Source organism: Argentina silus, assembly GCF_951799395.1.
Source record: "Argentina silus genome assembly, chromosome: 16".
NCBI lineage: Eukaryota > Metazoa > Chordata > Actinopteri > Argentiniformes > Argentinidae > Argentina > Argentina silus.
In genome coordinates, this window is record NC_139670.1 from 11133256 (window position 1) to 11156443 (window position 23188).

Here is a 23188-nt window from a genome sequence, read left to right on the forward strand (position 1 = left end):
GTTCTAGTCTATTTCAGTCGGTAGTTAAAGTCAAGAGGGGTTTGTTGTGTTCTTGCACAAAATAAACTTCTCTGTTGTTCCCTATCCCCCTTCATCTGTCTCCCTCATATCTGCACAAACATTCACGTACACCTACATGTTCCTCACACATATACAGATGTGTACTGTGCGTCCATAATGCTAGATATTATATATGAGAACAGTAAAATACAATGCATCATTTGAGTGAATGAACAGTCATTCTCAATATCTCTTCATAGAGTCTACCAAAATCTTACAATTGCATTATTGTTCAGACCAGAATTTATTGATTGCAGTGACGATAATCCCTGAGTTTCTATCTATGAAATTTAAACCTTTGAGTGAGTGCCGGGTAAATATGCAATCACTATGATGTAGGCCTAAGATGTGACAAATTACTTGAGTGCCCTCCTTAGATTGATACTCCTTAGATTGATACTCCTTAGATTGATACTCTACAGTTGTGGGGGAATAAACTTCCCAGTGATATTCTCTACTGTACTTCTGCTCCTCAGCGTTTTCAAACAAGACACAGTCATTGTGAATCAAATAGCTTTTATTAAAATATTAGTGGTTAGGCAATGAGTAAATTACATGGTACATAATTAATATGCATTATAACCAACATGAAATAGAGGTGGGTAAACAATTACATTGTCTAAGTAAACAAAATCCTTAGTTGTCTTTTTCAACTGGTTCAAAACTGCTCCCAAGCTAAAAGGGACTTAGCACAGCTGTAAATTGTACAGTCTACACAAGGTCATTCTTGACAATAAAGTATGTAGCTAGAAGTTATTATTTTCATAGAGGGTTTGGAGACAGCAAAAGCGAAGGCTCACTGGTATTGAAATAAAAGGCAAATGCGTTGGTATTCTCTGTTTTGGCAGTGATTCACATTACATACACTTACATACACAAAAATTCAAAGTAAAAAATGGAATTGGTCAACTGGTACTTAAAGTACATTATCTGAATTGTAAATCAGGACCTCAGTGATACTTGAGTAGCCTACTTGAATAGACTTTGGCATAGTTTGTAGAGAAGTCTGTTTTGAAAAGAAAAGAGGAAGTTCTCAGGTGCTCTTACAAACACATCCATTACTGTATGAGATCAATAGAGATGGTGTTGGTGTATTTAAACAATTAGTGACTGTGAGCATGCACACATTTACTTACATATCAATCAAACAGGTGAACATTAACAACAAAAAGGTTAATAGATCTTAAATGGTGGTTCCCAAAACATTAAGAGAATTTTGGTGTAGCATAGTTGACTTGCACCAGCAATGTTAAATGTGAAAACAAGTGCTTATTATCCACCGATTGAGATAAGCAATGCTTTCTGGTCAGTTTAAATGTGAGCAGTTGCGAGGTGAAATGATGGTCTCAGCATTGGAGTGGGAACTGCTCTCAGCTGCAGGTAAGGGTATTACTATCAATTGCCACTAGATAGTGCCATAACACTTTCACAGAGGACAGACATCAGAAAGTAGATTGAATAAAAACCCTCCAACAAGAAAAAATATGTGTGTAAGTGGTTGGTTAGTCAACCTTCAGTTCAACACATTAATGAACTTGTGTTCAAATCCATGATTAAAACAAAGAATCACCTATTATTTTCATATTGATTTTACATAAAACACTGGAAGACAGGATTCAGATCTTGTTCCACCAGGGTCGAATAGAATCCTATAAAGTCACTCATTCTTATCATGGTTGTTATGTCTTAACAGAACAAATTTCACCACCACGACACATTCTTACATCATTTCCTTTTAACCTAAAACGAAACTGAAGCAGTATATGCATTGCTGTATACTGTAGTCCATAATATGTGACTATTATTGTATTTTTAACATTTCTTTCAGATATTAGAAACTTTCATTTGAGCATAGTTAAAGATCCTTTGTTGGGTACAGTATATCTCTTGTGACTTGTTGGCAGACATATCGAGTGAAACAAGGTAAATATAGAATAACAAGACGACTATCACAGTCTTCCATTGCACACCACATGAAGGTGATGGCATTGCAACGTGTGGGACCTCAAACAAAACACACCAGAAATTACAGAGTGAGTGTATTAACTCATAGGATTCACAATATAGTCACTGTGACAGTACAGTGAAAGTAAAACCAAATAACTAAACGTAGGTAACACTTTTTATATAGGCCCTAAATTGGGTCTACAAAAGGAAAGTAAAACTACTGATACATACAAGTGCTTACCATTTTCAAAAGCACCAACATCAACATTCATAAACCCTTATGTCAAACAAACTGTGTATCAGCATTTATTGATGTAGTCGTTAAGGAAATGCGATTTGGAGTAGACTACTCATGGAAAGATACAGTAACGAATATCTTTCATCTCAATACACACCTACTGTGACATTAGCATTTTGATTTAAACATAGTTATACGGATGATGAAGAAAAAGTACACAGTTCACTCAAAGGGGAAATGACCACACCCCCTCCGAGTTATCATTTGTTCACGGCACTTTCTCTTTCTTTCTTCACCTCTACCCCATTCTCCCCTTCTCTTCCCCACCTCCCTAGTTGTTGTCTCTTTCATAGTCTTCTTCTTCATTATCCTCGCTTAATGGCCGCCAAGGTGCAGGCCTTACCCCTTTTGCACTTGTGTACACCTGAGAGGACTGGATAATCAAATGCACCCTGTTAGGGGGCAAGGGGGAACCATTACCATAATGCTAAATATGTGGGTCCTGTAGTATAGGGGATAGGGGCCGCAGCAGTTCCCAAACTTGGGGTCGGGACCCCATGTTGGGTCCCCTGGTTGCACATTGGGGTCCATTGATTTGATAAATAAGATACAAATATTTTGATTTTGTAGGAAGATATACAATGATGAGCCCTGATTTATCAAATGAGCGTGAATTTCATCTGAGAAATAGGCGTAAGAAAAATGTCTGATAAAGTTTGATAAAAAAACAACAACATTTGTATACCACAGATCTGGGTATATTGACTTTGCTTGGTTGATGAATCAGATGGTCGTACTGTACAATCTGCTGTATCACAGAATGCAGTTGTTTTAATCACTTGCATTACTCCGCTAATTGTTGCTAATGTAATTCTTACATTAATAACTTTATCCCTCAAGTCCCCTACCCAAAATGTGTTCTGTGCCACTTATTCACCCAAAATTGCTCAGTTTAGAGTGAGATTTGAGAGTGAAATCGAGAGAGATTGAAAATCAATTATGATCAGATTTGGGTGTATGCTCATTTGATAAATAAGGGCCATTGTCTACATATTGCACCTGTAGCCTGTATAGCAGTGCTTTGGGTTTCAAATCCAACCAATGAGAGCATCTTTTAAGTGATTAGAATACACTCGGTCGCCATTATTATTTGTATCATGGCCTGCGATCAAGTTGTTGGGTTCACCAGAAATGATTGGTGTCAATTTGGGGCAGTGAGCTGAAAATGTTTGGGAACCCCTGGGCTAAGGGTCAATTTGTGATAAGACTTCTGTCTTATTCGCCATTTTCCTCCTTCTCCTCTTCCCCTAGTCGCTGTCCTGATCCTGCTCCACTAGCACCAGGTCTGAGTCCTCTTTCATCGCCAGCAGAGCCCGCATCTCCCTGCTGTCCTCGTCCTCGTCCTCCTCTTCCTCATCCTCCATCTCATCCTCTCCCCCGTTCATCATCTCCACCTCCACCTCCAGCCCCCCCTCGCCCTCTCCCTCCACCCCCTCGTAGGCCACTCCATCTTGGGATACCTCCACCATCTCGGTCCCCTGGACTTCCACGGCGCCCTCACGGACCTTCTTGACGTGGAAGGTGAAGGGAGGCACCTTGTAGACAGCAGTCTTGGCACGGGCATAGACAGTGTGGTCGGGTGTGAACGACTTCTTCATCTTTTCCCGGGAGGTCTTCATCTTCTCCTTGCGCTCGGGGTTGACGCTCATGCGTGTGCCCAGCTTGCCCATTTTCTTCTCGATGTTGTGGCGCGTCTTCTCCAGGTTCTCCTTCGTCTTCTGTTTGGTCTTCTCAAGGTTTGCTTTTGTCTTTTGTTTGGTTTTCTCCAAGTTGTCCTTGGCGTTCTGTTTGGTTTTCTCTATGTTGTCCTTGGCCTTCTGTTTGGTTTTCTCCAGGTTGTCCTTGGTCTTTTGCTTGTTCTTGTCCATCTTTTCCTTGGAGAAGACCGTCTTGAGGGTGTGCACTCGCTGGAGGCTGCTGCGCTTGATGCGCTCAGCACGCGTCTCCTCGATGGTCTCCTCGATCTCCACCTCCTCCTCGTCGGAGGACAGGTCCAGGTGGGGCTTCTCTCCCTCCTCGCCTGGTTGCTCCACCGCCTCCTTCAGCTCCAGTTGGCTGCCTCTAACTCCCTCAGCAGACTCTTGCACCTTCATCGACTTGGATACGGTCAATTTGGAGGCCATCTTCACTTCATCCTGCAGACAAGAGGTCAATGATTAGAACAAAATGAAATTAATATCCTGTCGTCTGGACCAGTCAAAGGACTTCTTGTTGCAAACTCCTTCTCTTAAAAAAACTTGTGTCAACTTGGGTCAAAAATTAGCATTCTGACATTATCATCATCCCACATTTATCATGAGAACCCCTGCTCTTGGCGTGGTAAAGTGCCCATACCGGTAAAACAACCTTCGTGATTGTGTGTGTGTGTGTGTCTGTGTGTGTGCGTGTGTGTGTGTGTGTATGTGTGTGCATGTGAGAGTGCATACCAAATCCTGAGATCTTGCTCACCTCTCCTCTCCCAGCACTCCACCCCACAACAACAGCCCCCATACTACCCCTCCTTCTCCTGTTTCCATATTTCCATTCCTTTATCTCCAACACCATTACATTTTCCACTGTCGTGTGTCCCTCTGGCATGAAAAACATGAGTAACCTTCAGCGTCCAAACATTGTAATGGATCCCACCTCCCCCCTGCCTTTGCCAAAAGCAATCAGTGTACCTCTATTTAAACTTGGCTTAATGACTCTATTGTTTAACGCCTGGATTGATGATGGTGACTCACCTCCTTTCTCCTTTGCTCTGCACACACACTCTTACACGCATGCACGCACGCACACACACACACACACGCACACACACACACCTACACACACAATCCATGAATCACCATATTGACCATATTACAAACCCCATTGCAAGACTTTGCTGCCCTCCATGCTGAATGATAGGTCAAGTGGGCTCAGTCCAGGACTCATGCTTACTAACCCCCCACCCCCCACCCCCCACCCATCACACACACACACACTTTATTTGACCATATTGCAAATCTTGCATTGCAAGACTTTGCTGCCCTCCATGCTGAATGATAGTTCAAGTGGCGTCAGTCCAGGGCTCATGCTTATTCAACACCCCCCACCCACACACATGCACACGCACGCACGCACGCACGCATGCACACACACACACACACACACACACACGCACGCACGCACGCACACACACACACACACACACACACACACACACACACACGCGTTGGCTGGCTGCAGAGGGGAGGAGAGACCTTCAGGCTTTTATTGACAGGAACATGGTGAGTCCAAGTCCTATGGGATCAGTATCTACCTACAGGCTGACACATGCTCAGACACCCTCTTCTTACCAAGCCCTGCTATACCATCTGGCTGAAACACTCAACGCAGGTGTAGAGTATTACTGAGAACTTAGAACTAACAGTATACATCTTATAACTCCTTCAATGATTTGCTGTGATGTGTTATATGTTAACAGCTTTTACAAACTGCCATTTATTTCTGAGGCAGAAGCTCTTATCCAGAGCAAGTAATCATCAGCATATACAAAACTGTAAGTTGTAATATTAAAAGAGCTTTAGTTTAGGCCCAGTGCTTGTAAGAAATAAGTGCCAGAATGGAACCCAGACCTGGGGAAAACCAGGTGAAGTCTGAGGAGAGGGTCTCCAGCCTGCAGCTTACACGCAGTGCTCTCTGCACTTAAGCAGAGTACAGGAGGGTGAAGGGTAAACATATAAAGGATCTGATAAGCTACATGCATGGGATGATACTTTCAATGAGGATGAAAAGGAGGGATGCAGTAGTTATTTGCACCATTAACCTGTGCATGAGGCGCAATATTTCAAACTGTACATTCTACATAATAACTCACTCAGCCAGAACACCATTCATCAATCACCTGACACCTGGCCTGCTCAGACCAGCGTTCCTGGACAGTACAACCACATGTTTTTGTCTTTTGTTGTCATTTCCTCCATTCTTGCCCTTCCCTTTTCCCACCCACGTCTCTCTCCCTTCTGCTCACATTCCAGCCTAGGAAGCACCTCTTTCCCGTGTGCGTGTGTTCTGCTTGTCGTGGACAATGCACTGGCTTGTTAATGGAAAATGCTCCTTTTTTTCCATCATGGCAATACACTGAGTCACACTAGTACAGCAGTATGGCTCCTGTGGGTCTCTAGCCAATATTATGTATTGTCTCTCCACTCCTAAGAAAACAGGAACAGCCAAAGGCATTAACAAAGGAACTCAGAGGGGAAAAAGAAATACCTTTTGGCTAGTGTGTGTGTGTGTGTGTGTGTGTGTGTGTGTGTGTGTGTGTGTGTGTGTGTGTGTGTGTGTGTGTGTGTGTGTGTGTGTGTGTGTGTGTGTGTGTGTGTGTGTGTGTGTGTGTGTGTGCGTGTGTGTGTGTGTGGTGGGTGTGTGTGTGTGTGTGTGTGTGTGTGTGTGTGTGTGTGTGTGGGTGTGGGCCTATAATTTTAGTTAGCATGCTATTTTAGTTTGCACAAAGATAATGATCCTTTGATGAGTGTATGGACAACCAGCTGCTTCCACTGCTTGGAGAATGTTAGCATCAAAGGATGTCCGCAAAGAGGGAGAGTGTTTTATAGTTTAGTCATACGTTTCTTTGTGCTTTAAAACTTTGAACGATGAATACCTTCGATGAATACCTGGACAGATGGCACAGATGGAGGGGGTGGAATCTCTGGACTACAATTTCTTTTTAGTTTTTTGGGCATCTTTTATCAATTTACAAGGCAATGATGGCACTTGCTCCACTTTGCAGTGTAGGTGTACAGTGTGTGAAGAACACACACATAGTATGTAGTCCTTGTTAACTCACCAACTGCCAAAGAATTCCAGAACACTAACCACCTAGAGTGCCAAGTGTTTTATGTGGCATTTACAACAATATTTATAAAAGTAGCAACAATATTTGATTGCTTACAAAATGAAGCATAATCATTTATGCATTTTTGGTGAATAAAGTCACCCTTGGCACTCTAGAATGTTGACAATTTGAGCGACTTAATTCACCCTCGACACTAAATGAGTTAAGGAACTTGAACTTCCAAAACATGATTCTTCTTCCTTTGCCTTTTAATGTCTCCAGCACATGAACAGCACATGAACAAGAACAGTACTGTACTGTTCCTATCTGCTTGGGAGACCCCAATCTGTCATTGTTAACTTCAAAGAAAGGGAGTTCAGAGGTTAACATACTTATATAACGTTGCCTTCTTCAGAAGCAGGGGTAATGGAGGAAAGTATGTGCATGGAAACAAGTGTGACAGGAAGTCAGGCATTCACCCTGGCGGGACTGATATCCTGACCCCTCCTACTTTAATGGGACATTGTTCTCCGAGGGGTCTACCGAAAGGCAGGAAAGTAAACTTGAATATACCCAGCTATGGAAAGCATACAATGTACTACAGTCATGCAGAGGATTTGAGATGTGTGTGTGTGTGTCTGTGTTTTAACAGGTCATAGCCAGTTGCCATACCCCAGAGAACACTCATATATCATCACATTTCCATATTTGATTTGCACTTTGCCCATGAATTGCAAATGAAACATATTGCAAAACATTCTGTGTCAGAGATCTGTCCTAGAGCTTTGGGAGTTGCCTATGATTTGTGTTCTATTATGAAATGGGCTGCATTCTTTATCTTATGCTTCTCAGTGTTGATCAGGGGTGTGGTGGGTGTGTGTGTCTATGTATCGTGTGTGTCTATGTATCGTGTGTGTGTCTGTGTGTCTGTGTCTATGTGTCTGTGTGTCTGTGTGTAGGGGTCTGCCCAGTAGTTATTTCAGACCAACTCTGTTCCAGATTCCTCTGACCATTGCTGCGTTCCGCTCTCCCACCACTGATACACAGATACAGTGAGCACACACACTCCTCTGTTGTCCTTAGCAACGCAACCACTGAGAAACTCCCACCCAGCAGCCTCTGCCACGGATCATGTTCTGTTATATCATGGAGCCAGTCTGTCTCTCTCTCTCTCTGTCTCTCTCTCTCTCTCTCTCTCTCTTTTTCTCTCTCTTTCTTTCTGTTTGTCTGTCTGTCTGTCTGTCTCTCTCTGTCTCTCTGTCTGTCTGTCTGTCTGTCTGTCTGTCTGTCTGTCTGTCTCTCTCTGTCTCTCTGTCTGTCTGTCTGTCTGTCTGTCTGTCTGTCTGTCTGTCTGTCTGTCTCTCTCTCTCTCTCTCTCTCTCTTTCTCCCTCTCTCTCTTTGGTCAGTTAGTCATGCCCTAGCATAGCATAGTCGTGGAGTTGGTCTCTCTCTCCCTCTTTGCTCCCCTGTATTTCCAGCTCTCTCTTCTTTCTTTCCTTCTCTCCCGCTTTTCCCTCTCTTAGTCATGGAGAGAGTGGTGCACTAGGTTCTGAGTCATGGCTTGTGGAAAAGTCATCTGTCTTGTCTGAAAGGTGTTTACAATGCATTTACACTCCACCAGTGGTCCCACCACCCACTTTGAGATCGTGTGTGTGCGAGCGTGCGGGTGTGCGTGCGCACCTGCCTGCCTGCCTGCGTGCCCGTGTGTGTGGTGTGCGTGTGTATGCATGCTTGCATGTGTGTGCTACTGTCTGTTGCATGTGTTTGTGTCTACACTCATGAGACTAGTGTAAACACATGACAGATCTAGCCCTCCAGACTACTATTCAATGACATCAGTGACTTCTGTTTAAAGCAGAGATACAGAACAAGGAAGATCATTATACTGGAGATGATGAAAACAGCAGAGAGACTTAAAGACACACAAATACTCACCCACTGTATCATGAGATACGCAAAACACAGCTACAGTAAATCACAGCTATGTACCGTATGAATATGTCTAATACAACAACATGACCTTGGGTCGTAACACATTGCTCCATTTGTCCGAAGGTAGGATACAAGCAGAGAGCTAGAGCTGCGTTAAATGGGGGACCCATGTTCAACTCTGTTATCTCTTCTGTTGTCATTGTGTTGTAGTGGTCTGGGGGGCTCAGGGGTGGGGGGGGGATTGGTGGTGGTGGTGGTGGTGGTGGTGGTGAGGGGTTGGGGGGGGGGGGGGGGTCTCATATGCTGAGATCAGCTGGCTGGTGCCCTGTGCCGTCAGCACAAACTGGCCCACTCTTTCACTGAGCCTATGTGACCCTCTCTTCTCCAGCTGTCCAAAGCCTCGTTCTGCTTTAGCCTGTTTTTACCTTGTGCATTGATGTGCAGGACGTTCATCTGCAATGTGTGATGTAGACCATCCTCATGAAATCAATATTGTCATCAGCATTGTGATCTACTTGGTACAGTGATGATGATGAGGATGAGGATGATCATGATGATGATGATGAGGTTGATGACGATTGATTCATGAACATTGTCTTCTGCTTCATCATCATTACTCTTATTCAATGCCCATTCTACATCACTGTTACAACCCCAGTAAAGTTGTATGTGCTCAATTAAAATACATTCACAAATGTCTACAGTATACAGTATTTGTTATATGTCTACACACTCCGCTTAGTAATAACAGCCTGTTTCTCTGTATGCAGTAGGTGTGCCCTGTCAGTGTTTCCAGCCCTGAAGGAAAAAGCCATTTCACATTTACAAACAGGCATGTGTCAGAGGGACCTCGCTTGACCGCATCGGAGTCTGAGGTTGGAGGGTGAGCAGCAGCAACACACCATGGAAGCTTTCCGCCCAGGCCCACAGTAAAACCACTCATCATGGCCATGTGTGCAGCTCTTTCACATCTGTCTCCGCTAGGCCAGAGGAATCCCTTCCCTCTCCCACCAACACACCCCTCTCTGTTTTCCTGTTCAGGCCCCACCCTGGACGTGAACTCCTGCTGAAGCCCACACACGCACACACACACACGCACGCGCATACGCACACACACACACACACACACACACACACACACACACACACACACACACACACACACACACACACACACACACACACACACACACACACATACACACACACACACACAGAGGGGATTTTCCAAATATACAGTAGGAGAAACCCAGGGAATCCTTATGACATCAGCTGATTCGTAGCCAACATGGAAGGGTAATTTACAGTAAAAATAGGACTTAGGGTTTTGAGGGCTTTGAAGTTAGTCATTTACTGCACAGTTGTGAAGCCAAGATTCTATATGTTGTGCTCCTCAAACTGAGGACATGGTGGTTTCATTCTATTTAGTCATATTTAGATTAGATTTTTAATGTGCTGTGGTGTGGCTCAAGAGTAAAGGAGAGTTCCCTATTCGTTCGACACACAAACAAAAAGTCAAATAGCCATTTATGTTTCATTTAGTTAGTTTGTGTGTGTGTGTGTGTGTGTTTGTGTGAGTGTGTGTGTGTGTGTGTGTGTGTGTGTGTGTGTGTGTGTGCGTGTGTGTGCGTGTGCGTGTGCGCCTGCATGTGTGTGTGACTCATATGAGCACCATGGGAAAGCCTGTAATAGGCAAACAGAGGAAGACTCTTGAGAAAACGGCTGCCCCTCTTTTCTATTCTGATTTTCCCTGGCCTTTTAATCATGGACTTGGGAGAGCGAGAGAGAGAGAGAGAGAGAGAGAGAGAGAGAGAGAGAGAGAGAGAGAGAGAGAGAGAGAGAGAGAGAGAGAGAGAGAGAGAGAGAGAGAGAGAGAGAGAGAGAGAGAGAAAGAGAGCAGGGCCACAGACAAAGAGAGAGAGTTTGCTAAATAAAGTTATGGCATGCCAAAGGTCCCTGAGGGGGAACAGAAAGAGCAATGAATCACGAGGCCTGTTATTCATATAACAGAGCAGACTAGCAGCACTCTCTCCTCCCTGTTATAAGAGAGACTGGCCACACTGAGGAGCTTCCACAGCACGGACCGGCAGGACAGGGCCCTTTGGGATGAGTACACTTTCACAAGCCTTGTCTTAAGGGTGAGTGCACTTTCACCGCCCTGAACTGTTCCCTTTGGGATGAGAGAACTCTTACTGCCTCCCCAGTGCTGTTCCCTTTGGGATGAGTGCACTTTCACTGCCTCCATTGGGCGGAACCGTTGGGCGGTTCCCTTTGTTACTTTCATCTGAGAGCTGACTTCTGTCCTACCCACACAACGTGTAGCTGACCCCTGAAGGATAGGTACACCCTCATTGACTCCCTCTTTTGAGTTCCCTCAGGAGAAGTCCACTCTCACTGCCCTCATTTAGTTCCTTTATAGCATGTTGCGGTAATGTAAAGTGCACTATATACTATACCACCAAAGCCATTCAACCACCATAGCTTAGTGCAGTCTAGAATCTATACATGACTCCAGTGCAGCCAATGCTTCTTACCGAGTTACCCTGGATACTGACAGGTCTCTGTCAAGCACTCTGCTCTAAGTTTAGAAGCAGTTTTCACACACTCCTTTGACTGTCACTGCAAGATACAGCTTGCCATTGTGAATCGTCTTGGAGGTTGTTTTCCTGCATACTTTTGTCCAGGGCTCAAATCAAACGCATGTACATTCATGCATAAACACACACACACACACACACACACACAATTCTTTGTAATGAGTAAACACAGAAACGTATCATGAATTATTCATCTCCGTCACAACCATATGAATACTATAAGGTTTTCATTCCATTTCCATATCCAGCATTAGACTCCTCATAAGAGGAGATGCCAGCTTTTCAACATTGTGGTATAAAGACATACTGTACAGTAGTGTATTTGGGCCTATGTACACATGAGATTTAGTATATATCCACTCTACTTTTACGTTCCAGACACAGCCCAGTGCAAACTGTTACTAGTCTTTGCCAAGGGGACCCGACACAGGTTATTATGGGATAACGATTGGCACCACTGAGCCCATTCTCTCTCACCAGCCCGGGTTTATGTACAGTTCCCTACGCTTGACTAATAGTGACTTGGAGTGGGATGACAGTGGCAGTTGCCATGGCAGCCCTGTGTTACTCTTTCCAATAACAATGGAGGAGATTTCTGTTTATGGAGAGATTTATGACCCGAGAGTAGAAGTGGCTTCTTCCTTTAGCACAGCACCCCTCTCCCTCCACACACACACTACGTCTTCGGCAAGTCACATAACACATGTGGGAGCAAAGAAGAACGGGGTTAGGGTGAACTCCATTACTATTCTGTCAATTTAAGAGATGAATTGAAATTCTAATTCAACAAGTATACAAAAAACCCCACTGAGAATGCATGACTTAAATGCACCATTAAATTGGTATTTCAATTAATCTCCTGCATTGAAATGAAATGCACTCAAACCCTGGTAAAAGCAAAAGAACGCCAACCACAGTTAGTTTGACGTCTCTTGACTAAACATTATGTCAGTGGTCCAAACTCCACATGATGTTTGAAAGTGATGCCCTGAAGTGCATTGAAAATTAATTTTACAGCCCAACTCTCAACAAAGGATACTCTATACTATGGTATCTAATAAGCGCTATCCTACGTATGTGGAACATCAAATATAAAATCATATGATCGAATTAGTGGCTTTGTGAGGGTTGTGATGATGATGACTCATCTAGGTCTGACTAACTCATTTAGGCATTTTGGGTTGAAAAGAGACCATTGCTGAAGAGACAGGGTGCCCATGCAAAACTATCAATATGCTTATTGTGTAAACAATACATCTATTGATGTCAAATGACCAACACTTTATAAAGGGATGCTAAGTAGGGATAAGTAAACTGGGACAGTCCACAAAGGACTCCACAAAAACAAATGAAGAGATTAAATGTTCTTGAGTCACCTAAAATGACACCAACTCTGCTGTGGTAACAGTATTGTCAGCTATACAGTAATAGTAAAGATAGTTACAATGAGCTGACTAGCCTCTTACAGTGCACCAGACAGCATCTTATAGTTACAGACAGTGAACTAACTAGCTCCTGACAGTAGCATGCTGTTTTGGGCAGGAAGCCATGAGATATTAAGTTTCATAGAACAAGACCATCCTTGAGACCGAGAGCAAAACCAAAACAGCAACATGATCTCCTTAAGGCCTCTTCCTTCTCACAATCAATCAAAAACAAGTATGCGATAGTTCCTATTTTTAGATCACACCCCCCCACCCCCTCCTCCAACCTCCTTTTCCCATGGGTTGTGACCAGCAAGTCGCCTTTAGGCCAGCAATCTACCTTGCTTTCCTACGATTCTGTTGTCAACATCTCCTTGAACGTATGATGTCATGACAGAGCGGATAAGAATCGGCAGTCTACCGGCAAAACACCCCAAATCTCCCAGAAGAAACTCTCAAAACGAATGTTATATTGTTTGGCTTGTAATTTCTAAGCGAGTTAGGAGAACCAGAGCATTCCCGATACCATGCCCATATATGGCTCTGTAGACCAGAGAGGGATGAACGAATGGATTTGCCCTTTGTGAAAAGATACACCAAAGTTATGGCTTTGAGTTTCACAGTGGTTCTCAGCCAAGTTGCCTGATATCTATTCATCATTGTGGTGTATATATCTCTGGTTTAAATTTGGTTTTGAAATGGGAGGCATTCTGGATTGATTAAGCAAGAACATTCAATCCTGTTGTATATGACTCATTTGGATAGTGTGCACTGCAGATAATGGTAAGGTGCTGGGGGGGGGGGGGGTGTGATGGGAGGGGTGGGTGGGGTGGAGGGAGTTCAGGCATGAGGGTTATCATGAGTGATTTCAGTGGAGGTGAGAGCAGAGTTGGAGATGCCGATGGTATGAATCAGCTGTCTAAATACAGTATGTGCTCTTCTTGATCAAAACACACACCCTAATACACGCCCTGCACAAACAGGATGGGATCTTTCTCTCTGCTCTTTCTCTCCAGGAGATAGTACTTTATCTCCCTCTGTCCCTCTGGCCCACTCATCTCACATGTTGCCCCCCCCCCCCCACACACACACACACATACGCACACACATACATATCTCTCTCTCTCTCTCTCTCTCTCTCTCTCTCTCTCTCTCTTTCCCTCTCCCTCTCATGGAGCTGTTACATTCCAGTTCCAATTCACTAAGTGCAACAAGCCCCAATCCCAGCCCCTCTCACAGGGGAACAGGGAACAGTAACACATACACACAGTCAGCTGTCCAATCCCAGCCTGATACATCAGAGAGATCAAGTAAGGGCTTACTGGACATAACTTAGATCATACGCAAATGTTTTAAACGCACGCACGCACGCACACACACACACACACTCATGGGAGGACAGTTGCTCCTGCTAATAGACTGAGCTGTCACTCACTGATACAAGAGCTTCCACAGATTAAGTTCGGTTCATGTTTAGCTTAGCCTAGTTTAGCATACCAATGGCCTCTCACCTTAGCCATAGCATACCATTAGCATTAGCGTATCACTAGCCTCGCACTCTCTACCATTCTCCCAGCAACAAGGCATTTGCAGGACCACACCTGTGAGGCCTTTGGTGGGAGTGGAGCCGTAACTGCAGGGTCAACAGCCACTTGTAAAGTGAAGATAAACACCCCTGCTCCTGCTGACTGCAAAGCCTTCCAGCTGTGCCCTCTCTCCATGCTACCTCCCCTCAACAGTGAATACCAGAGAATTGCTGTATGTTTTTTTTGTACTCAGGAAGAGGAGGAGGGCTGGGGTAGTGCTTTCCTGAGGGCCTGGATGAGAGTCAGGTTTTCTTCTCAGAATACAGGTTCAATCAGGAACGTTTGAATCATACCGGCTGTTTTTGATGTGACTTCATTAGTTCTGGGAAGGAGACTCAAACAATACAGGGAAAAGCCAGAAGCCATAAAGTTTTTTCATCCATTAATGTGTAACCTGTTTCTGATAGGAGCCTGTACTTGCTTGACTCCAGGGATGTAGTGAATCCTCCAGTACCTCCCAGGTTGATTGATGTTGTGTAAGATTATGCAATCCAGTGCTGTTCTGTGCCCCTACCTCAACCTCAGCACCAAACACACAGTATCACTCACTGACAGGAATGCATAAACAAAACCCAAAGAGCCACGCTTGGAATAGCATTCAAACAATCACCACACCATCCGGTTCCCCCCTCTCATACTTCATCAAGTATACACTCCTTGAATGTGGAAGTGCATACAGTACCTGTCCACTCTAAAATTGCACTGGCTGGTGAGAAATATATCAATAACGCTATCCTCCCTGCTATGCTCCAAAGAGAAAGTATTTGCACAGTCCACCCAAAGTAGCAAAAACACTGCTACACTTCATGGGGGTGTGTCAGCAAAATCGTTTGATGTCTAGTGGTGATTTTGAAAGAATTTGACCTTGATGGCAAAGAGGCCTACATAAAACAAATTGAAAACAGACAACGTTGTGTTTTTTTGTTTTGTTTAATGAAGATGAATATGAAGGTATGTCATACTTGGCAGTGATAGAGCTGATGTTTTGAGTTAGAGGGAAAGGTATTTCATGGGAGTTTCTTGCTTACCACAACACCTAGAATATTGTCTAATACAAACTGCCTTTAAACCCCTCCCTTTCTGAGTTTGACATATTTCATCTCAGATAGCTCATGCAGATTGCATTGGGAGGCAAACTGTTTTCTTCAAAATGGAGTCAATGAACTTGCTTCTGGTTCTAGTGGAAAATCACCAGTAAATTTTCCCATAGGGATTTTTTCAAAATAGCTAAGAGCTGTATCAGCGTTGTGTTACATACAGGCGTACAGTTTTGTGTTTCTATTAAATAGCATTTGTTTAGTCTCTACGTTAGCTATCTGTAGTCTTTAAGTTAGCTTACTGATTGATTTTCAAATGTTTACTTCTCCAATTAGGTAGCTTTTGATTAGTCTTTAAAGGAGCAGGGCGTAAGTTTGTTGGAAATCTGCCACCTCTGGCCACCGCAGGGAAATTCAGTTTGAATTTCCAATCCTCAACAACATCCTCCCTAATAATAATTATATAACCCTGCGAAATGGACTTACTGTTATATTTCTGCATGTGAGCACGATTCGAGGAGGTAGCCACCAGAGACCACCAGTGGTCCACTCCCCTAGAACACCACTGGCAGTAAAAACATGTTTATTTGAAAACCGAGTGTCAGGTAGGACGCTCCATTTTAGAATGCGCTTTTTACGGACCAAAACAGCATTCGTAAATGAAATAATTATTTAAAGAGACCTCATTCCCTGATCGCTACCGATTAAACATAGTCATTACAACCATTAGGAAACTTAGAAAGCTTGAATGTTACATACCTTTAAGTTGGCTATCTCTATCTCAAGTTTTGACTTAGAGACAAAATAATTGAGAAATGGTTAGCATAACAAAATGCTAGTTAATCGGAAAAGAAAAAAACAAGAAACTGTACACCTATGTCTCACACAACGCTTATCGGTGCTCACCATACCACTGTGTAAAAACAGTGCATATAAATACTGTTAAAAGTAGACAGTTACTATAGCTTTTTAAAAATTGGTTCCACAATTTGCAAGATACATACAATGTGGGTCGCGATTTTCTCAGATTGGGAAATAATGCAGTCATTACATTTCTCCAAAGGGAATTGGAATTGGTGGCAGCCCAAAAGAACTGTGTGTTCAGCCACAGTCTCATCTGTGGAACATTAGATGTTGCTGTTTTGTCAGTGTATTTCTCAGCACACAGTAGTTGGGGAGAAAAGCTGTGGGTTGTGTATCCTTGTGTGTGTATTTGTGTGTTTGAATGGCATGCCTGTATCTGTCACATAAACTGTGTGTTTGTATGGGTGTGTAAACAGAGTGTATATGTCTATACAGTGCATTCAGAAAGACCCCTTCACTTTTTCCACATTTTGTTATGTTACAGCCTTATTCTAAAATGAATTCAATTCATTTTTTCCCTCATCAATCGATACACAATAATCGACACACAATACCCCATAATGACAAAGTGAAAACAGGTTTTTAGAAATGTTTGTTAATTTATTAAAAATGTAAAACGGAAATATCACATTTACATAAGTATTCAGACCCTTTGCTGTGACACTTGAAATTGAGCTTAGGTGCATCCTGTTTTTATCCTTGAGATGTTTCTACGACTTGATTGGAGTACACCTGTGGTAAATTCAATTGATTGGACATGATTTGGAACGGCACACACCTGTCTATATAAGATCCCACAGTTGACAGGGCAAAAACCAGGCCATGAGGTCGAAGGAATTGTCCGTAGACACCCGAGACAGGATTGTATCGAGGCACAGATCTGGGAAAGGGTACAAACAAATTTCTACAGTATTGAAGGTCCCCAAGAACATAGTAGCCTCCATCATTCTTAAATGCAAGAAGTTTGGAACCACCAAGACTCTTCCTAGAGCTGGCCGCCCGGCCAAACTGAGCAATAGGGGGAGAAGTTCCAGCGTCAGGGAAGTGACCAAGAACCCAATGGTCACTCTGACAGAGCTCCAGAGTGCCTCTGTGGAGATGGGAGAACCTTCCAGAAGGACAACCATCTCTGAAGCACTCCACCAATCAGGCCTTTATAGTAGAGTGGCCAGATGGAAGCCACTCCTCAGTAAAAATCACATGACAACCCACTTGGAGTTTGCCAAAAGCCACCTAAAGGACTCTCAGACCATGAGAAACAAGATTCTTTGGTCTGATGAAACCAAGATTCAACTCTTTGGCCTGAATGCCAAGCGTCACGTCTGGAGGAAACCAGGCACCTGGCCAATACCATCCCTACGGTGAAGCATGGTGGTGGCAGCATCATGCTGTGGGGATGTTCTTCAGCGGCAGGGACTGGGAGACTAGTCAGGATCGAGGAAAAGATGAACAGAGCAAAGTACAGAGAGATCCCTGATGAAAACCTGCTCAGGACCTGGGGCGAAGGTTCACCTTCCAACAGGACAACAACCCTAAGCACACAGCCAAGACAACGCAGTCTCTGAATGTCCTTGAGTGGCCCATCCAGAGCCCGGACTTGAACCCGATCGAACATCTCTGGAGACCTGAAAATAGCTGTGCACCAACGCTCCCCATCCAACCTGACAGAGCTAGAGAGGATCTGCAGAGAAAAATGGGAGAAACTCCCCAGATACAGGTGTGCCAAGCTTGTAGTGTCATACCCAAGAAGACTTGAGGCTGTAATTGCTGCCAAAGGTGCTTCAACAAAGTACTGAGTAAAGGGTCTGAATACTAATGTAAATGTGATATTTCAGTTTTTTATTTTTAATAAATTAGCAAACATTTCTAAAAACCTGTTTTTGCTTTGTCATTATGAGGTATTGTGTGTAGATTGATGAGGGAAAAAAAATAATTTAATCCATTTTAGAATAAGGCTGTAACATAACAAAATGTGGAAAAAGTGAAGGGGTCTGAATACTTTCCGAATGCACTGTATGTACTCTACACTGTGTGTAGGATTGTGTGCCTGATCATGTTATATACAGAATACAATACGTGTGAATTTTACTTTGGGTGTGTGAGTGTGTGTCTGTGTGTGTCTGTATATTTGAGTGCATATTACTGTTTGTCAATAAGTGTCATGCAGTGAGTGACACAGACACACCAGAATCTCATTCTCTGCCCCGAACTCTAGTCATAGACTGGCAAAAAGGGGAGAGAGAGAGAGAGCGAGAGAGAGAGAGAGAGAGAGAGAGCGAGGGCTGCCCGAGCCATGCCTGAGTCAGGGGTGGAAACTCTGAATGTTCTCGCACCACTGTGCAAATCTGCAAGCTATTACACATTACGCCACGGCCAGGCTAAAAAAAGACCTGCATGGGGCTCCTGAGCTCCCTTAAACTACAGAGTGTCTTTTCAAATGAAACATCTGCCATTCAAGCTCTCCCTTTCCTTCCCTAACTCTTTCCGTTCCTCGCTCCCCCTCCTCACAACCACTCACTGCTTCTTAAAGAAGACCTTGAGTGTGCTCGTGGTATTTTCCATCTTTGTTTAAAAAAAAAATAATGTAAAAAAGGAAAAAATGAGATGACTTTCCAAATCGATTTCCAAATCGACGACTAAAAGTTAGCTATGGTCAAATGTAAAGGCATGAATTTTTAACTCTGCATAGTGTGAATTAGGATTAAAGGTAGCAGTAACTATGCAATGAGGGAGACCCCACTTCCACTAGGGTGTGGCACCTGGCATGGTCGGCACCACTATGGGATATTCTGCCGGATGGCATCACAGATTGCCCAAAGCAGAAGCTTTATATATAAATATTACATACTGAAACATAGTATTCTGTATGTGTGTATTATAATACAGTTATATTAGATAAACGGATGTTGGAATTTGTAACCATTAAGTTGTCAATAAAGTAGCTACCTATTAAATTAGCTGATTCCATGGGATCATTGTATCCTAATCCTATAAAAATAGTGACATGACATGCCCTATCCTCTTTCCTTGCAATGACAAAAACACTTATTTTTGAGTGGCAACTGTGAGTACAGGCTGTCACTTGGGCACTTGCCAGTGATGCCTGGAGGTGAGCCACTCCCCTCACTCTTCTGCCTCCATTAACACACTTGGGTAATATGCAAATTACCAATGGCAAATGAGACACAGCAACTGTGCATCCATTTATTTACCAAATCTAAATATATATATTTATTTATAATAGTATATCTAAATATATAATATATCTAAATATATGACTTGACCCAACCCTAAAGATTGCCATGGATACCATGAACCCATATCCCTTAGTCACCCACCCTGGTCCCCTATCATGCCACGCCCAAGTGGGCATGCCTATGTCCACTCAACCCCCCCCCCCCCCCACGCACGCATGCACCCGTGCCCACACACACACACACACACACACACACACACACACACACACACACACACACACACACACACACACACACACACACACACACACACACACACACCCTCCTCACCTGGTAGATCATGACTTTGAAGTTGCGTCTCTTCAGCAGCTCATTCTCGTTGTTCTCCAGCCTCTTGATCTGCCCCCCTTGCTTCTCCAGGTTGGCCCGTACGGTCTTCACGTTGACGCTGACCTTGCGCACCTTCTCCAGCATCTTGTTAACACTATTGGATGTGGTGCTGTGGCTCTTGGCCAGCTTGGTCAGCTCACCCTGGATGCTCGTGACTGAGCGCTCCATCTCCTGCTGCCTGACCTCCAACCCACTCTGCGTCTGCTGGATCTGATCTACCGCCCCAATGATCTTGTCCAGGAGGGCCAGCACCATCACCCCGTTCACCTGGGGGTCCTGCTTGTCGCCCTTCCCCTCTTCGGCGTCATCTGCATCTCCCTCCGCGCCAAGGGAGGACTGCTCCTTCTTGGCTGGGGCATCATCTTCGTCGTCGGACGGTGGCAGGTTGACTTCGTCGTCTGAGATCTCAGTGAGGGTTTGTGGCTCAAAGTGCACACTTGAGGTTTCCGCCAATTCCATGACTAATTCTCAGTGGTTCCAAAATAGGCAAAGTATTGTAGTATTCAAAAATCACACAAACACACAGGTCACCAAGTCTTTGACTGTTGCTCCGTTGACCCGTTGACAGTTCTTTGCCTCTTGTTGGCTCACCTGATTCTCTCTCTCTATCCTAGTCTTTATCCTTCTCTGGTCCGTTTCTCTTTTTTCTCTCCTCTCTCTCTCCCTCATACACACATGCACACACTCTCTCTCTCTTTCCCTCTCTCTCTCTTTCCCCTCTTGTTCTATCCCTGGATGCAGGCCAGTATCAGGGGAAGCAGAACCACTCTGAAAGTTACTGCATGAGCGCTGGGACGCGAATGCCACACTTCCCAAAGAAACCCTCCAGTCAAACTATGGCCAGCAGCTTTTTTCCTCTCCAGCCCCCTTTTTCCTGGGACTCTCCCCTTCCCCTCCCCTGTGATCATGAAACTCCACCCAGCAGTGGGGAAACCCAGCCCCCCTGGGTCCAGACAGCCCAGCCCTCTCTCATCAGCATGGTTGAAATAGTTGGTAGAGCTGTCGAGTGCTACAGTAGAGACTCCCTCACATGCAAGCTCAGGCACAGCAAAGGAAGGAATGCTGTTTGTTTCCTTTTTTTTGTAGAATATAAATGGAGATGTGTGTGATTATCCTGTTGTTGACAGCTGAACATGGATGCATTGACAATGTAGAACAGGGTTAAACAGAAGGACAGTGAGAGTGAACATGGTAGAGAGGCAATTGGTTGAGGACTCCAAGATGAGGCCTTAAGTAATCAATATTGTTGGATCACTAGAATTGTATCATTCTTTTACAGTGGATGCTATTGGTTGTTTTTTCGACTAGTCCGATCTGTTCCAGTGCTACTGCTGCTACGCAGCCCTATTTTTAGATCAAAAGGAGAGAAACAATCACCATCCCTACAACTTTGCCAAAGTAATGCCAGCTTTAAAGTGTAGTACCATCTAAATAGGTAACGCACATACTGGCAGATAAAAGACAAGTAAAATCACCTATGCACAAAGTCGCTTTTAATATATTTAATAAACATCTAGGACTCTTCCACTTGAGAAAACAGAGAGAGGTGAATTCGAAAAACAACAGAAAAGAAGGATTTCTATTCTCAAGATAAAATCATGTCATAAAAAATGTCATATCAATCAATGTACAGTTGGGCATTCCTGGTGTTTTGGGAATTTCCACTAGATGGTGCATTTTCTAATTATGTTTATGTCAGAATTACTAAATGACAATTCCTAACTTTTTGAGAGGCTTTTCTTCTCTCAAACACCGACGATACAGCTGATTTACAGTGACTGTATGCTTGCCGTTAATTTAATGACAGTAGACTTTGGGAATGGTGTGCTCAATTTATTCTTTCAAAGGCCTTTGTGCAGCTAAAACGAACACATTTACAGTTTTATTGTTGAAAAGTTAGTGTGTTTTTTCTTATTATCATATTAATGGAAATGGCTACAGGCATGATAAAGTCGCTCCTAATTCAGCTTATCATACAAAATGTTACTCATACTCTAACTGTACATAATTTGTAACTTAATAATAATAATAATAATGTAACTTATTTTGGTGAATGGTACATCTTAATGGGAAAGATGCATGTTGTAGAGATTTAAATTATTAGTTGGTTAATGTTTAGTTATTGAATGTTGCATACTGTAATTTGAGAGAGTAATGTGTAGACTTCAAAGAATGTATATGTTGAAATGTATGACTTTTAAATCTAGGAAAAAAACTACAAGCATAAACATAGGTATTTCAATACCAGTATGTCACATATCTGTCAATCTGGAAATCCCAAAATGTTTTGGCCCATTGTGACATTACTACAATATAACAATGGGAGCCAGAATGTCATAACTTCTCAGAAAACATTGAGTCTCAGAACCATTTGCTGGCTGGCAACTGGAAGCATACCTGCACATTCAATTAAAGGCAGCAGAAAGTAATATCAAAAGAATTTCCTTGGACCATCCAAAAAGTTACGAGGAACTACTGGAGGAAAACCAGATCCTGCAGGAGGAGAACCAGAGGCCAAACAATGTGATCTTGTTTATGGTAAAGAGGAACCGGGACATGGAGAACCAGCTGAGCTCAGCACAGAGCCTTATCATTGCTTCAACCCCACTTCAGCAGAAGGCTCATCTCAGCCCACATCCTCCCTCCAGACTGCCAGTGCTGCCGACAGCTGTCCTCAAGAACAGTAAGGTGTTGCTGGCGAGCTCAGCTCCTACCATAGCTAACCCAGACAGTGGGCCCAATATGGCTTCCATTTCCAATGGGCTCCAGCCAAGACAACAGCAGCGGGTTCATCTGAAACCTATACTGGTGAGGAAAACTTGCAGTGACAAGGATTTCTAGCTCCCTGGTGCCATATCCTTTTGCCCAGCTAGACCGTCAAGCGAACCACCTCTTGCTCCAAAGGCTCGGAGGCAGCTCACCAAGAAACAGATGCAGCAGAGCTGTGCCATCGGTGAGGGACATGAGGGCAAGACGCCGGAGAAGGAGAGGCAGTGGATGGCCCGAGAGAAAACGGCCTTCGACCGGCAGTTTAACAAAGTTGACACTTAACTGAGG

General features: G+C 43.7%; 1 protein-coding gene across 1 annotated transcript; it reads right to left on the reverse strand.

Moving 5' to 3' along the window:
- Nucleotides 1–1232: 1232 nt before the first annotated feature.
- On the reverse strand, nt 1233–20964 carry cavin1b (caveolae associated protein 1b). The gene is made up of 2 exons (XM_083687862.1): nt 20072–20964; nt 1233–4440 (listed from the first exon to the last, which is right to left on the reverse strand). The coding sequence occupies exons 1-2, from the start codon at nt 20588–20590 to the stop codon at nt 3553–3555; spliced, it is 1407 nt and encodes a 468-aa protein (XP_083543988.1). The 5' UTR covers nt 20591–20964; the 3' UTR covers nt 1233–3552.
- Between the last annotated feature and the right edge of the window lie 2224 nt (nt 20965–23188).